The sequence below is a fragment of the Euleptes europaea genome, chromosome 4 (genome assembly GCF_029931775.1).
Source record: "Euleptes europaea isolate rEulEur1 chromosome 4, rEulEur1.hap1, whole genome shotgun sequence".
In the NCBI taxonomy this organism is placed as follows: domain Eukaryota; kingdom Metazoa; phylum Chordata; class Lepidosauria; order Squamata; family Sphaerodactylidae; genus Euleptes; species Euleptes europaea.
This window is the reverse complement of record NC_079315.1, coordinates 12,830,298-12,846,685: the sequence shown is the minus strand read 5'-3', so window position 1 is coordinate 12,846,685 and position 16,388 is coordinate 12,830,298. Positions and strand designations below refer to the sequence as shown.

Here is a 16,388-nt window from a genome sequence, read left to right as displayed (position 1 = left end):
GATATGTGGGAGAGCCAGTGTGGTGTAGAAGTTAAGAGTGGCGGACTCTAATCTGGAGAACCGGGTTTGATTCCCCGCGCCTCCATTTTTGCTTAACCATTCTTGCTTAACCATTGTTAAATGCAAAAAGTGTGAAGGTCACAATGGGTTAGTTTCAGAAACAGGTAAACACAGGAATACAACCCTTCAGGTGGATCCCCCACTGCAATCGCATCGGCAATGAGGAAAACCATACATGAATGCTGCTGTGTGGAAGGCATTGTGTGTGTGTGTGTGTGTGTGTGTGTGTGTGTGTGTGTGTAAAGTGCCGTCAAGTCACAGCTGACTTATGGCAACCCAGTAGAAATTTCAAGGCAAGAGACTAACCAAGGTGGTTTGCCATTGCCTGCCTCTGCAGAGCAACCATGGTATTTCTTGGTGGTCTCCCATCCAATTGCAAACCAGGGTCGACCCTGCTTAGCTTCTGAGATCTGGCAAAATCAGGTTAGCCTGGGCCATCCAGGTCAGAGCAAAGTATCCTAGGCCATTTATGCAGGGCTGTTTCCCTCACCCCGCAGACTGCTCCGGCGCTTTGTTTTGATTGTGCATGCCTTTCCCGACCATCAGAGGTCGCCTCGCTCTCCCTGCGCGTTTCCATGCATTTTTGCCTATGTTTTCCGGACGCTGTTTTAGCGAGAATCCGGAAAATGCGGGCAAAAGGTGCAGAAACGCCCAGGGAGAGCGAGGGAAAGGCATGCATACTCAAAATGAAGCACCGGAGCAGTCGGCGGGAGTGACCGCGAGGGAAACAGCCCTGCGTAAATGGCCATAGCATCCTTTAAACACCAGTCAAATCTGCAAGGGATAGAGCTGATTAATTGAATTCCTGGATTCTTCCACTGCTTTTCCCCCTACAACTGCAGTCCTTCTCCTCAAGATTCTCCTTCCTCCTGCCATTATGCTGCAATGCTTTCGGTTTCTACAGCTGCGCCAAATATTCTACAGTTCCAAGGCCCAAACCAGCAATCCCAGCAGGATAGACTTCCCCTTCTCCTGAAAAACAACTTGATTGACTGGATCCCTCATTTCCTTTGCTGGCTGGCCACTGAAGTTTGGTGTAAATCTTGCAAGCAATGGATGCCTTCTTCCCTTCCCCCTGCTCATTCTTCCTGCATGAGACACGTGGGTTATTATTCCATCCAGTCAAGGATCATGCAGTGAATAGGAGGATGTCCCAACACTGCATAGCAAATCAGAGAGTTGGCTACATGATGACATCACGGAAGGCAGGTGGGGACACAGTTTACAAATGAGTGAACACTAGGGTTGCCAACCTCCAGGTGCTAGCTGGAGATCTCCTGCTATTACAACTGATCTCCAGCCGACAGAGATCAGTTCCCCTGGAGAAAATGGCCGGTTTGGCAATTGGACTTTATGGCATTGAAGTCCCTCCCTTCCCCAAACCCTGCTATGCCCCAAAAACCTCCCGCCGGTGGCAAAGAGGGACCTGGCAACCCTTGTGAACATTCTTGTGAGAAGTGTAAAAAAAAAAAATCACCGAAAAGGTGGAAAAACATTTAATAGCTGCCAAAAATGTCATGAAAATCATGATTAGTTTCCAGTCAGTCTTACCAGTACTTTACAGCAAAATATGATGTTGGTACATCAGGGCTGATGGCTGATAATATTTGCTTAGATTCTGTTGGGTTTAACTTATGTGCTATGCTAGGAATTACAGGCTTCCTGACTCACATACCAGCACCTTCATGGTTTCCTTTCAGATGACTGCGGTTGATGAAAAAAAGGAGAGCTTGGCCTTTTGAAAGGCTGTTATAAAGATTTTTTGCATGCATCACTCTCAAGATTGTCAACATTTTGTTATGAGGATAACTGGACAAGCAAACAAATGCAGAATTACCCCCAGTTTATATCTTAGAAACCTGCCGAAGTATCTTTCTAGGCCTTCTTCAAATCAGTGGTCATGCATGCCAATTTCACACTACAAATCTATTTCGCTATTCCATGCAAGGCTTCACAATATGTTAAGCGCTGAATGCGAAACATATGCTATTAGGGATAATTCCAACACAAATACAGGCTACACATAAAGAACTCTTCCAATACGCAACAACAGCTGCGAGAATCATATATGCGAGGCATTGGAATGATAAGAAGATACCAGAAATCTCAGAGTGGATTACAAAAATGCAAGAATTCGCCACAATGGCAAGATTAACAATTTTGCTTCAAAGAAAATTGATAGATGAACATAAACAGATTAAAAAAAAGTAAGGTAAAGGTCCCCTGTGCAAGCACCGGGTCATTTCTGACCCATGGGGTGACGTCACATCTCGACGTTTACTAGGCAGACTTCGGGGTGGTTTGCCAGTGCCTTCCCCAGTCATCTTCCCTGGGTACTCATTTTACTGACCTTGGAAGGATGGAAGGCTGAGTCAACCTTGAGCCGGCTACCTGAAACCGACTTCAGTCGGGATCGAACTCAGGTTGTGAGCAGAGCTTGGACTGCAGTATTGCAGCTTACCACTGTGCCATGGGGCTTCTAGTAAACAGAAATAGCAATCTTTTTATGACAGATACAGTCGATAAGTTGATTTGTAATGTATGTAGGACTAAGAAATAATATTAGTGATCAAGTGGAGTTGAGAGGTTGCGTTAAACGACTAATCAATGCGAACTATGATTTTGATGACTGAATGTTATATAATAGTTTAGAAGAAAAATTAGTGCGAGGATGAAGAATTGGTTTGTTTTTAAGTGATTAGAAAGAATAAAGAAATAGTACTAAGAAAATAGTAATCAGAACTAATTGCTGACTGGAAGAAAAGGACGGGTGGATAGGGGTTGCACGGGGCACAGAAATGAATCAGTCATGTTATTTTTCCTTTACCCCTTTCCCCTTTTTTCCTTCTGTATCCTTTTTGAGAAAATTAATAATAAAAAACCCACAATATTTTAAGTGGGAGGGAACACTCTGCACATCTCCAAAATACAATAGTCCTCTTCAGACATTTTGTCCACATAAGCCGGGAGCCCGCCAGCTGTATCAGGAATGCACCGTCCCTATAATCCAGCAGATAAAAGTGGTCGCTGTTACATGTGGCAATGCATGGATTTCCCATGCGCATACAGCTTCCGTACAAGCAAACCAGAACCCTGGTTGTCCAATGTTCTGGTTCATATGCACAGAAGCAGCATGCGCATGGAAAGTCCCTGCGTCCCCAAGTCACACCAAATGGCATATCGAGTGCATCACAGAAACTGTGCTCTCCCAAACGTGTGGTTGGCCAGCCGTTATCGTGTTTTCATGGCGAATTTTCTGCTTGAAGACAAGAATCCCACCATCTCACGTACAGTGGCAAAGGTTTGCTATATTGCTTCCAGAATACAGAATGCTATATGGCTATCAGGGAAACTAGGGTTGCCACTTGCCAGGTCCCTCTTTGCCACTGGCGGGAGGTTTTTTGGGGCAGAGCTCGAGGAAGATGGGGTTTGGGGAGGGAGGACTTCAATGCCATAGAGTCCATTTGCCAAAGCGGCCATTTTCTCCAGGTGCACTGATCTCAATCGGCTGGGGATCAGTTGAAATAGCAGGAGATCTCCTGCTACTATCTGGAGGTTGGCAACCCTAAGGAAAACGCAGGGGGAGAGCGAGGCGACCTCTGACGGGTTGGAAATGGCATGCATATTCAACACAAAGACCCGAAGTTGTCGGAGGGGTAACCGTGAGTGAAACAGCCATGCATAAAAGACCTAGGCTACATTTTGAAGTCAGGGTTGGCTGGCTCAACAAGGTGATAGGATAGACTGTCCTGCTTCAGATTGCAGGGGAGGGTTTACAGGCTTCAGAATCTCAACGTTTCCTCCTCATATGCTCAACATATAATTTGCATAGCCTTTTTTACATGTGAGAGCATTAAAAATGTGTCAAACCCCGACATACATATCAGCAGTCTGAAGTGTTATGGTACAATCTCCTGCCTAAGTAGGTTTGCCAGCTCCAGATTGGGAAATACCTGGAGATTTGGGGGGCGGAGCCTGAGGAGGGCAGGGTTTAGGGAGAGGAGGGACTTCAATGCCATAGAGTCCAAAGGCCAAAGCAGCCATTTTCTCCAGGTGAATTGATCTCTATCGTCTGGAGATCAGTTGTCATAGTGGGAGATCTCCAGCTAGTACCTGGAGGTTGGCAACCCTACACCTAAGGATTTTACCACTTTATAGGGTTGCCAACCACTAGATGGGGCCTGGAGATCTCTGGGAATCCCAACTGGACTCCAGTTCCCCTGGAGAAAATGGCTGGAGGGGGAACTTTATGGCATTATACCCCACTGAGGCCTCTCCCCTCCCCAGGCTCCACCACCCCCAAATCTCCAGAAATTTTCCAACCTCAAGTTGACTACCCAGACATCTCAGTTGCTACACCAGTTCAGGCCTGCTGTGGGGGAACAGCAATTTTGTGAAAGGAAAAGTCCAAGAGTCCATTTGGACCTGACAGATGATTCCATACCTAGGGTTGCCACCCTCCAGTGCTAATCGATATACAGTTATTGCTGTGTTCCTTATGGGAAAATACCGAAATAATGAACAAAATTTACAACTAAATCTTGTTTGCTTTTACTGGATGTTGTATATACTTCATGCAAACTTACAGCCTCCAGGAAATAGCTGGACATCTCCCGCTATTACAACTGATCTCCAGAGATCAGTTCCCCTGGAGAGAATGGACGCTTTGACCATTGGACTCTATGGCATTGAAGTCCCTCCCCTACCCTTCCCTACTCAGGCTCCGCCCCCAAAATCAATTCGGAGCTGGCAACCCTACCCACACCCCTGTCGCCCACCCTACCTGAGCATGGTTGAAGGCCTTCTCCTGGTAGCGCGCGTCATCCCCAGTCCCCCCGGTCTCGTGGCTCGCCTCCAATGGGATCCCATAACTGGTGCAGTGCTCGAATTGGACATAGTCATATTGGGGGGCACCACCCCACAACGCCGAGTCCTTCCGGCCATGATCCGCCTTGCGCCTCGAATGCTCCATAGCACTGTGCTCAACCTTTGTTGAGCCGAGTTGAGGTCGCCGCAAGCCAAACGCTGAGCCCCACGAGCGACTCGGCCCGCGGCATGGCCTCTCTCTGCCTCCCGGTTCCTTGTGCCTTTCTCACTTTCTTTTCTTCCTGCCCCCAAAGGCGTCTGGGGGCAGCGATGGCAGGGTTTAACTATATTTATAGCAGCCTTCTTCTGTCACATGACCCCCCCCAAAGCCACATCTGATCTGAGCAAGAGGCATTTTCTCAGCCAGGATTGAATATCAGGTGTATGGCAGGAGGGAACCCTCAAGGAGAGGGAAGGGGGAGAGAAGGCGGCAAGGGGAGAGTCGGAACGGTTCGTGAACTGTGAAGCCAGAAAGATGGAACTCACATGCCAAGAGGACAAAGCAAGAGAGAGAGCAGGCAGGAAGAGTTATACTGACATATGGGCCTTCCCTGCCTATACTGCTGGGTTTTAACGCATGCATTTGTACAATAAGGGGCATCAAACCAGTTTAGGAACGCACTGGCAGATAATTAGGTCAGGACTCTCCAAAGGCACTAACTACAGTAACAGCACGTCTTGAGAACGCAAGAACTGTTTTGCTGGCTCTGACCACAACCAGTGGAGCTCAGCGTTCTTTTTCCTGCAACGCTCGGCCATAAAAGCCGATCACCTGTTGTTTGTCCCCAGGTCCTGGGTTTCGGGAAGTGAAGAAGGAGGAGGAGGAGGAGAAGTAGTAGTAGTAGAAGTAGTAGAATAAGAGAAGTAGTAGAATAAGGAGAAGGAGGAGAAGGAGGAGAAGGAGAAGGAGGAGAAGGAGAAGGAGGAGAAGAAGAAGAAGAAGAAGAAGAAGAAGAAGAAGAAGAAGAAGAAGAAGAAGAAGAAGAGAGGAGGAGGAGGAGGAGGAGGAGGAGGAGGAGGAGGAGGAGGAGGAGGAGGAGGAGGAGGAGGAGTTGGTTTTTATATGCCGACTTTCTCTACCACTTAAGGGAGAATCAAACCAGCTTACAATCACCTTCCCCTCCTCTCCCCATAACAGACACCCCATGAGGTAGGTGAGGCTGAGAAAGCCCTAAGAGAGCTGTGACTTGCCTAAGGTCACCCAACTGGCTTAATGTGTAGGAGTGGGGAAACCAATCCAGTCCACCAGATTAGCCTCCGCGGCTCATGTGGAGGAGTGGGGAATCAAACTCGGTTCCCCAGATCAGAGTCCACCCCTCCAAACCACCGCTTTTAAGCACTACACCACGCTGGCTCTCCTATACCACGTTGGCTCTCTGCTTGTGAAGGTTCCACATGTAGCTGTCATAACTGAACACCACCGATCAACCCTCCATGAGTTTGTCTAATCCTTTTTTTTTAATAGCCACCTGCCTTCCTGACCATCGCCTTGTCTTGTGGGAGCGTATTCCATAAGTGAATTACACATTGCCTGACCAAATCATGTTTTTCATCTGGCTTCCGTCAATTTCACTGGGCAGACTTCATTATGAGGAGAGGGAGGGAAATATCTCTCCATCCACATATGCGACAGGATGTGGTGATGCTCATTAGCTTAAGGTGTTAGAAAAAGACTGGAGGTCTATATTTAGAGCCAATATGCCTCTGATAACCAGAAGCCCAGGACTAACAGCAAGGGACTGGGAACTTCCTGGAAGCATTTTACTGGATGCTACTCAAGGCAGGATGCTGGTATGGATGGACCTTTTGTCTGGTTCAGCATAGTCGTTCTGCTAGCCTTTCGTGCTCTGCCAATGAGGTGTATTTGAAATTATTATATGCCGACTTTCTCTACCACTTAAGGGAGACTCAAATGGGCTTACAATCTCCTTCCCTTCCCCTCCCACAACAGACACCCTGTGAGATAGGTGGGGCTGAGGCAGCTCTTAACAGAGCTGCGACTAGCCCAAGGTCACCCAGCTGGCTTCATGTGGAGGAGTGGGGAAAACAAATCCAGTTCGCCAGATTAGCGTCCTCCGCTCACGGGGAGGAGTGGGGAATCAAACCCGGTTCCCTAGATCAGAGTCCACCGCTCCAAGCCACCGATCTTAACCACTACGCCACGCTGGCTCTAGTCACACTAATCTTTTCGCATTGCTGCAACTGGTTCCATAGCTGCCTGGTGCCACTTTCCCCGGCACGGACTACACACACACACACACACACATTGTGTAGTGCTGCAGCCGCCGCCAGGCAGGGACTAACTCAAACAGCCTAGCAATGTGTGAGAGGAATGAAGAGCATATTTCCCCCCCATGCGGATGGTGCGCTGACATCTCTCAAACCTGCTCCATGCCTTGGCCTGTCCGTACGCGTGCGGCTCTTGGAATAGCAATTAAGTGGGAAGCAAAGAGGAAGCGCGTGTGAGACCCCCGGATCATCTTGCAAGTGGGATTGTGCACAGGAAAAGCAGAGACGTCTGCCAGAGACCGGTTATCAACACCTCTTTGTCCTCTCCGGACAGCCAAGGGGCTGCGGTGCGAGGATCAAGAGAGAGGGTTTAATGAGTCCTTAAAATGTTTCGTTCGCACGTTCGTTCAAAATAGCCACTCCCCGCTATATCGGCAGTGTTCAGAGGGCAGCTTCCACGCAAAGGTTAAAAACAATGAAATAAAAGAAATAAATCCGCATCCAGACTCAAAATCCCAGCAGTTTAAAAGGATATTAAAAATAATTTAGCATCATTTTCGCCGCCCGATTGTAAATCATAAATCTCAACAGAGAGCTGTAAAGGTAATATAAAGAGCGGGATAGGAGAGTCAATTGTTTTTTTAAAAAGGCAAGAAGAAACAAGGCCAAAACCCGGGGGGGAAAATATCTGGCGTATAAAACTCAACAAGCGAAATTCTAGGCAAGCTGATGAGGGGAAAGGGTCCCCTGATCCTGGTGCCACAACGGAAAAGTCCCCGTCACTTGTGTTCAGGCACCACGGATGCCGGCAGCATTAATGGATCTTACCGTGTTTACTCAAAAGGAAGACAATCCCAAATGTAAAATAACTCCCTTAAAAATGTCACACACACACACACAATTACTGGCTGTAACTGTAGCTTGTATAAAAGTGTAAGATGACCCCATCTTTTTTGGGGGTGGTATACTTGGGGGGGGGGAATTTACACACACTTTCCATGCAGGATAAAATGTATATATGTTCATCCATAAGTGCTACCTTTTGCCTAAGGATGGATGGATGGATAGATAGATGGATAGATGGATAGATGGATAGATGATTGATAGATGATTGATAGACAGATAGATAGTCAGATAGACAGACAGACAGATAGATAGACAGACAGATAGACAGACAGATAGATCAGTGTTTAGGCAAAAGGTAGCACTTATGGATGAACATTCTCATCCCCTCTGAAACATGCCCTCCCTTTTAGACAATTATTCAAACACTTTTTTGTACAAGCTTGCAAAACTGCTTACAAAAAGCATATGGACGGGAATTAGAGAAGGGTCTCTAGAGGGGACATAAAGTGCAGAAGAGCTAAGGTAAGAACCTTAACACAGAAGCCCCGTGGTGCAGAGTGGCAAGCTGCAGTACTGCAGTCCAAGCTCTGCTCACGACCTGAGTTCGACCCTGATGGAAGTTGGTTTCAGGAAGCTGGCTCAAGGTTTACTCAGCCTTCCATCCTTCTGAGGTTGGTCAAATGAGTACCCAGGTTGCTGGGGGTAAAGGGAAGACGACTGGGGAAGGCAATGGAAAACCGCCCCATAAAGGTAGTCTGCCTAGTAAACGTTGGGATGTGACATCACCCCATGGGTCAGGAATGACCCGGTGCTTGCACAAGGGACCTTTACCTTTACCTTAAGAATCTCAATGCAGCTGGGCTAGATCAGACCAACAGTAAGTCTGTCTAGTCCAGCATCCTGTTTCATACAGTTGCCAACCACATGCCCTCTGAAAGCCTATAGGCAAGGAGGACATGGAGACCAAATCCGCCCTCCATTGTGGTCTCCCCGCACTGGTTCTCAGGGGGTTACTGCCTCTGAAAATGGAGGTTCTATTTCGTTTTTATGGCTAACAGCCATTCATGGACGTCCCTTCTATGAAGCTGTCAAATCCCCTTGTAAGGCCAGATAAACTAGAGGCAGCAAATTCCACAAGATAATTACAGTGGAGTGAAGTACTTCCTTTTGACCATCCTGAATCTATTGCCCATCAGCTTCATTGGGTGGCCACGAGTTCCAGTATTATGGGAGAAGTATCGACTCTGCTTTATAAAACTTGTTCATTGTCGTCCCCACCCCATCCCCGTAGTCATCTTTTCTCTAAATTGGTAGGGGTGGAAAGTGCCGTCAAGTCTCAGCTGACGTATGGTGACCGCATGGGGTTTTCAAGGTAAGACACGTTCCGAGATGGCTTGCCATTGCCTGCCTCTTTAAACTTCGAAGAAGAAGAAGAAGAGTCAGTTTTTATATGCCAACTTTCTCTACCACTTAAGGAAGAATCAAACTGGCCTACAATCACCTTCCTTTCCCCTCTCCACAATAGACACCCTGTGAGGTAGGTGGGGCTAAGAGAGTGTGACTAGCCCAAGGTTGCCCAGCTGGCTTCATGTGTAGGAGATCAGTTGTAATAGCGGGAGATCTCCAGCTAGTACCTGGAGGTTGACAATCCTACCTACCTGGCAGGGTGGTTGTTGTAAGAGAATGTAGGAGGGGAGAATGGTGGGGCTAAGAGAGTGTGACTAGCCCAAGGTCACCCAGCTGGCTTCATGTGCAAGAGTGGGGAAACAAATCCAGTTCACCAGATTAGCCTCCGCGGCTCATGTGGAGGAGTGGGGAATCAAGCCTGGTTCTCCAGATCAGAGCCTGCTACCCTTAACCACTTCACCATGATGTTTCATAAGCCCCCAAATTCCACATTTATTCGAACCACCCAGAAAGCTGAAATTTGGGCCACACAAAACCCATGGGTGGATATTTTACAAAACCTAGGAGAGCCTGAAGGGAAAGTTAACAGTGGGGGAGCAGGTGGACCTCACCTGAGACGGAAGTCTCTTCCGGTCTGCCATATCTTGTCAGATTCTTCTCTCTACCTGCTCCTCTAGTCCACCTTTCCCTTCTCTCTCTCTCTCTCTCTGTTTCACAGAATGAAAAAGCCACCTGTGCAGCTTTGCTGGTCTAATATAGTCCTCACCTGCAGCCTCCACCCCTTCTTGCTTGCTTCAGCATTATGGTGGCAACGCTGGGACTTCCCTTCCCTGGCTGAGCGGGGAGGAGGAATATGCAGAGGTTGACCTTGGGTGCCAGTTCCCGTCTTGCCCCTCTGCCAAAGGGAAGATTTATCACTTCATAACCCACAACTATCTATCACTGAGGGAAAGATGAAGTCTTTGTCCCTCACACACACAAACACACACACACACCTCTCTGCTTTCCTATTATTTCAGAGAGTAAATATCTCCATTCCCCTCTGAAGACTGGGGCAATAAAAGATCTGAACAAATATCCTTCTCTCTGCAGGGTCCTCGAGGACATCATTTTCACTGTATCAAATGTCATGTCCACTGACAGGAGGAAGAGGAAGAAGAAGAGGAGGAGGAGTTGGTTTTTATATGCTGACTTTCTCTACCACTTAAGGGAGAATCAAACCAGCCTACAATCACCTTCCCTTCCCCTCTCCACAACAGACACCTTGTGAGTTAGGTGGGGCTGAGAGAGTGTGACCAGCCCAAGGTCGCCCAGCTGGCTTCATGTGTAGGAGATCAGTTGTAATAGTGGGAGATCTCCAGCTAGTACCTGGAGGTTGACAATCCTACCTACCTGACAGGGTGGTTGTTGTAAGAGAATGTAGGAGGGGAGAATGGTGTCCTAAGCTGCTTTGAGTTCCAACTGGGGAGAAAAGTAGGACATAAATAAATAAGGGGACAAGGGCAAAAAATCCAAGATAACCTCTTTCCCCCACCTACAGCACTTGAAAATCCCCCCCCCCAAAAAAAATATCCCCTGGATGGCCCAGGCTAGCCTGATCTCGTCAGATCTCAGAAGATAAGCAGGGTCAGCCCTGGTTAGTATTTGGATGGGAGACCACCAAGGAAGTCCAGGGTTGCTGTGCAGAGGAAGGCACTGGCAAACCACCTCTGCTAGTCTCTTGCCATGAAAACCCCAAAAGGGGTCGCCATAAGTCGGCTGCGACTTGACGGCACTTTACACACACACATAATTGTTGATAGGAAACTTCTATGAGTAGAACAGAGTTGGAGCGGATTGCGACTGTTACACAGGGCACAGGCCCAACCAGTGTACCATGAAATATGAGTTGTGGGAGCTAGCTTTTGGGGGACTTCTTTGTGGGGACACCAAAAGTCTGGGTCATTCCTCTGTTTCATGGGTAGGGACCAGGGAAGGGGACGCTTCAGCTTATTTCAAGGTTGGGCGCTCGGCAAACGCCAGGCTGTTCCTCCAGCCCTGAAACTGAGCAATATGGTGTGTGAATAATCTCCCAATTATCTCCCCGAGACTCTCCATGAGAATACAGACAAGGCATGAGTCAATACTTCTGCAGCCTGTGTCATCAGAAGGCAGGGAAGAATGGTTGATTTTTTAAAAAATTGTATTTTTCCATTAATACAAAAATATGACTCATTATTTGGTAACCTATCCTTCAGACATATGCTGCAGCACCTGCGGTTTCATGATTTGCATTGCATTGTGTAATGAATTTATTCCAGTGGTGGTGAATATTTGCTAGGCAGGTCGTTGCTGGTTGTGACTCCTTAAGAATCCACCCCCACAATAATTATATCAGTGTTTATTTCTGTGTCCTGACCTGGATGGCCCAGGCTAGCACGATCTCATCAGATCTCAGATGCCAGCGTGGTGTCGTGGTTAAGAGCCAGCGTGGTGTAGTGGTTAAGAGAAGTGGTTTGGAGCGGTGGAGTCTGATCTGGAGAACTGGGTTTGATTCCCCACTCCTCCCCATGAGCGGCGGAGGCTAATCTGGTGAACTGGATTTGTTTTCCCACTACTACACATGAAGCCAGCTGGGTGACCTTGGGCTAGTCACAGCTCTTAGAGCTCTCTCAGTCCCACCTACCCCACAGGGTGTCTGTTGTGGGGAAGGGAAGGTGATTGTAAGCCGGTTTGAGTCTCCCTTAAGTGGTAGAGAAAGTCGGCATATAAAAACCAACTCTTCTTCTTCTTCTTCGGGTCAGCCCCCATTAGTACTTGGATGGGAGACCACCAAGGAAGTCCAGGGTTTTGCTACGCAGAGGCAGGCAATGACAAACCACCTCTGTTTGCCTCTTGCTTTGAACCCCCCCCCCCCCAGGAGCACTTTCTACTACCGCTTCTTTCTGTTGTTCGGTGAAAGGGAAGTAAGGCTTCTACATCGATCTACCAGTGAAGGAGCAATTATGGGGTTCTCAGACTAGTACGGAGCTTCCTGGGACTGGACTAGGGGAGGAGCCGTGGCTCAGTGGTAGAGCATCTGCTTGGCATGCAGAAGGTTCCAGGTTCAATCCCCGGCAACTCCAGTTAAAGGGACTAGGCAAGTCGGTGACATGAAAGACCTCTGCCTGAGACCCTGGAGAGCCGCTGCCGGTCTGAGTAGACAATATTGACTTTGATGGATCAAGGGTCTGATTCAGTAGAAGGCAGCTTCATGTGTTCATGTGACTAGTAAGTGGAGGGCTATAGCTTATGGGGGGCACACAGAATAGATTTGTGGCCAATTGGCCATCTGTTGGTTCCCCCCACCCAATTCAATGTTGTACTGGGGAGCAAATGTGGGTTCAAAAAGAGAGCCAGCGTGGTGTAATGGTTCTGAGGGGTGGACTCTAATATGGAGAACCTGGTTTGATTCCCCACTCTTCCATGTAGGCAGCAGATGCTAATCTGGTGAACCGGGTTGGTTTCCCCACTCCTACACAGCTGGGCTACCTCGGGCCAGTCACAGTTCTCTTCGAACTCTCTCAGCCTCACCTACCTCACAAGGTGTCTGTTGTGGGGAGAGGAAGGGAAGGAGACCGTAAGCCGGTTTGATTCTCCTTTTTAAAAAGGTAAGAGTGATGCCGTGGCCCTTCAAGGGCAGGAAAAAAACAAAACGAATAATAACATAAATAAGTTTACAGATTGGCTTTAAGGTTGCACCGTGAGAGCCACGTCACAGCTCAGTGTAGGAATGGGAAATGTAGAAGTTATTCGTTTTTCAAAGCCTCAGCAGGAAGCTAGTCTACCAGCCAGGGTTGCCAAACCTCCAAGTGGGGCCTGGAATTCTCCTGCTATTACAACTGATCTCCAGTCTACAGAGATCAGTTCCCCTGGAGGAAATGGCCGCTTTGGAGGGTAGATGGTGGTCCTTTATGCATGGGTACTTTGACTCATGTTTGCCCCTGGACTGACTCTGTTGTTCCTTGGAGTTATGCATGAGTTCTCCACCCCTCAGAGATGGCCTTGCGCCCAGCCCTCGACATTCTGGGTCTTCCTGATCTTGTAATGCGATTCTTCGAACTCCCCTGAGCAGGTTTGCCAGGTCCCTCTTCACCACCAGCAGGAGGTTTGGGGGCGGAGCCTGAGGAGGGCTGGGTTTGGGGAGGGGAGGGACTTCAATGCCATAGAGTCCAATGGCCATAGAGGCCATTTTCTCCAGGTGATCTGATCTCTATTTGCTGGAGATCAGTTGTTATTGGCAGGAGATCTCCAGCTAGTACCTGGAGGTTGGCAACCCTATCCCTGAGATCAGTCCGGGTCAAATCTCCATGCATAATTCAAAGCGCGGGACAGGGGAACTGGGGAGGGGGGTGATGTTTTTTTCACAGTAAGCACTACAGCCAGTTACAAAGCAGCATTTCAAGGGGTGGAGACTCGGATGCTTTCTGATTTTTTGTCTCCCACCTGGAGTTCTTTCTGAGCAGACATTTGCCTCACCTAGTAATGGGTTTAAAAACGACGCTTGGGTTTCTCCCCCACCCCCTTCCTTTTAAAAGAGCTCTGTTTTGGGAAATTGTTTTTAAAATGGCGCTTGGGTTTCCACTGGGGGGGGGGAGGAGAACTGGACGTTTTTCTCACAGCAAGCACTACAGCCAATTACAAAGCAGCATTTTCAAGGGGCGAGGACTCAGACACTTCCAGATTTGAGCTGGTAGTTTTGCTAGTGCATAGCATTTTTTGGAATTCGCAACAGAAAAGTGTGGGCCGAGCAAGCATCAAACCCAAGGTAAAACTACCTTGCATAAAACACCTTTATGGCATCACATCCCCCCTGAGGTCTCTCCCCTCCCCAAACTGTACTTTCCCCAGGTACTGCCCCCCAAAAAATCTCCAGAAGTTTCCCAAACTGAATTTGGCAACCCTACTACTACCTCAAAGCAGATTCCCCCCTTCCCCCAGAAATCTTGTTGCTAACAAGGTGCATATTCTGTTTGTAAGGGAAGCTGTCTCCTTGTAGGCAAAATTGTTCAATATGAAGTGCCATTTGCTTTCATGTTTTTTTCATGAAAAAAAAACAGCATCTGAAGTTAAGCCTTTCATGTCTCACACATTAAAAAAAAAGTAAGGCGGATCTTGATCTTTTTTAGTGATCGCAAATGAAACAGCAGCCGTTCCAGACAACTATCTCCTGAAGAAAGATCACCGCCTAGCGCTCACTGGCAGGATTCTCAGCAATGGAGTGTCTTTTCAAATTGTGCCAGGGCGCTGAGGTTCCTTGCATCTTAAAATAGCCGCTGCCTCCTGGATCAGTTTCAGCTGCTCCCTGATTAAAAAGGACAGGCAATTTCGGGGAAAAATATCTTGAATGACAAATCATGGGGTGTTGAATTTTTTCTGGATTCCAGTACTGTGAAAGGGACTCGATTCCTTTTTTTGTGTCTTTCCCTAAGTGAAGATCCTTGCCCGAGGGAGAGACCTCAGTGACACAGAATTCATCTCCAGTGCGCTTATGACTAAGGAACATAAGGAGGGATTATAGGAAAACTCCGAAAGCTGCAAGCCCTTGTTCAGTTTCTTGACCCTTCTTTTCAGCTTGGCTGGTTTAATATACTCTTGAAAGAAGAATGCTATAAAATAGCCTCAGATCTTTGAGATAAAAGGAACCCAAGATCATGTAGTGGAAGACTGCACACCAACGCAGGGCTGTATTCCTACCAGTGCCCGCTCCCCCAATCCTCTGTGTGTGTGTGTTAAGTGCCATCAAGTCGCTTCCGACTCATGGCGACCCTATGAATCAATGTCCTCCAAAATGTCCTGTCTTTGACAGCCTTGCTCAGGTCTTGCAAATTGAGGGCTGTGGCTTCCTTTATTGAGCCAATCCATCTCTTGTTGAGTCTTCCTCTTTTCCTGCTGCCCTCAACTTTTCCTAACATGACTGTCTTTTCCAGTGACTCTTGTCTTCTCATAATTTGACCAAAATACGATAGCCTCAGTTTAGTCATTTTAGCTTCTAGGGTCAGTTCAGGCATGATTTGATCTATAACCGACGAATTTTTTTTTTTTTTGGTAGTCCACGGTATCCGTCACACTCTCCTCCAACACCACATTTCAAAGGAGTCTACTTTCTTCCTGTCAGCTTTCTTCATTGTCCAGCTTTCACACCCATACACAGTAACAGAGAATACGATGGCATAAATTAACCTAATCTTGGTGGCCAGTGACACAGTGACTCATCCTTACACTTCAGAATCTTTTCTAGCTCCTTCGTGGCTGCCCTTCCCAGTCTCAATCTCCTTCTGATTTCCCCCAATCCATGTTTGCCAGTTCCGTTTATCGCATGGCTGTTGCATAAAACAGGCAGAAATCAGCAGAAGTTGTTCTCTTTTGGGGGGCAGGGCGATTCAAGGAACACTTCACCTGTTGGTTCTTGTAGGTTATCCGGGCTGTGTAACCGTGGTCTTGGTATTTTCTTTCCTGACGTTTCGCCAGCAGCTGTGGCAGGCATCTTCAGAGGAGTAACACTGAAGGACAGTGTCTCTCAGTGTCAAGTGTGTAGGAAGAGTAATATATAGTCAGAAAGGGGTTGGGTTGAGCTGAATCATTGTCCTGCAAAAAGCATCAAAGGTAATGTGCTAATCATTGTCCTGTAAATATCAAGATAATGTGCTAATGAGGGTGTGGTATGTGGTATTAATACTTACAGGACAATGATTAGCACATTACATTTGATACTTTTTGCAGGACAATGATTCAGCTCAACCCAACCCCTTTCTGACTATACATTACTCTTCCTACACACTTGACACTGAGAGACACTGTCCTTCACTGTTACTCCTCTGAAGATGCCGGCCACAGCTGCTGGCGAAACGTCAGGAAAGAAAATACCAAGACCACGGTTACACAGCCCGGATAACCTACAAAAACCAATGAACTCTGACCGTGAAAGCCTTTGACAATACTTCACCTGTTGATTCCTTCCC

General features: G+C 47.6%; 1 protein-coding gene across 1 annotated transcript in view; it reads right to left on the bottom strand.

Moving 5' to 3' along the window:
- CLCN1 (chloride voltage-gated channel 1) overlaps positions 1-5,032 on the bottom strand; it is an 85,802-nt gene extending 80,770 nt beyond the window's left edge. Inside the window, exon 1 of the mRNA XM_056848584.1 lies at positions 4,844-5,032. Within this exon, the coding sequence (XP_056704562.1) occupies positions 4,844-5,032 (189 nt within the window). The remainder of the gene's footprint in view (positions 1-4,843) is intronic.
- Positions 5,033-16,388: the final 11,356 nt, after the last annotated feature.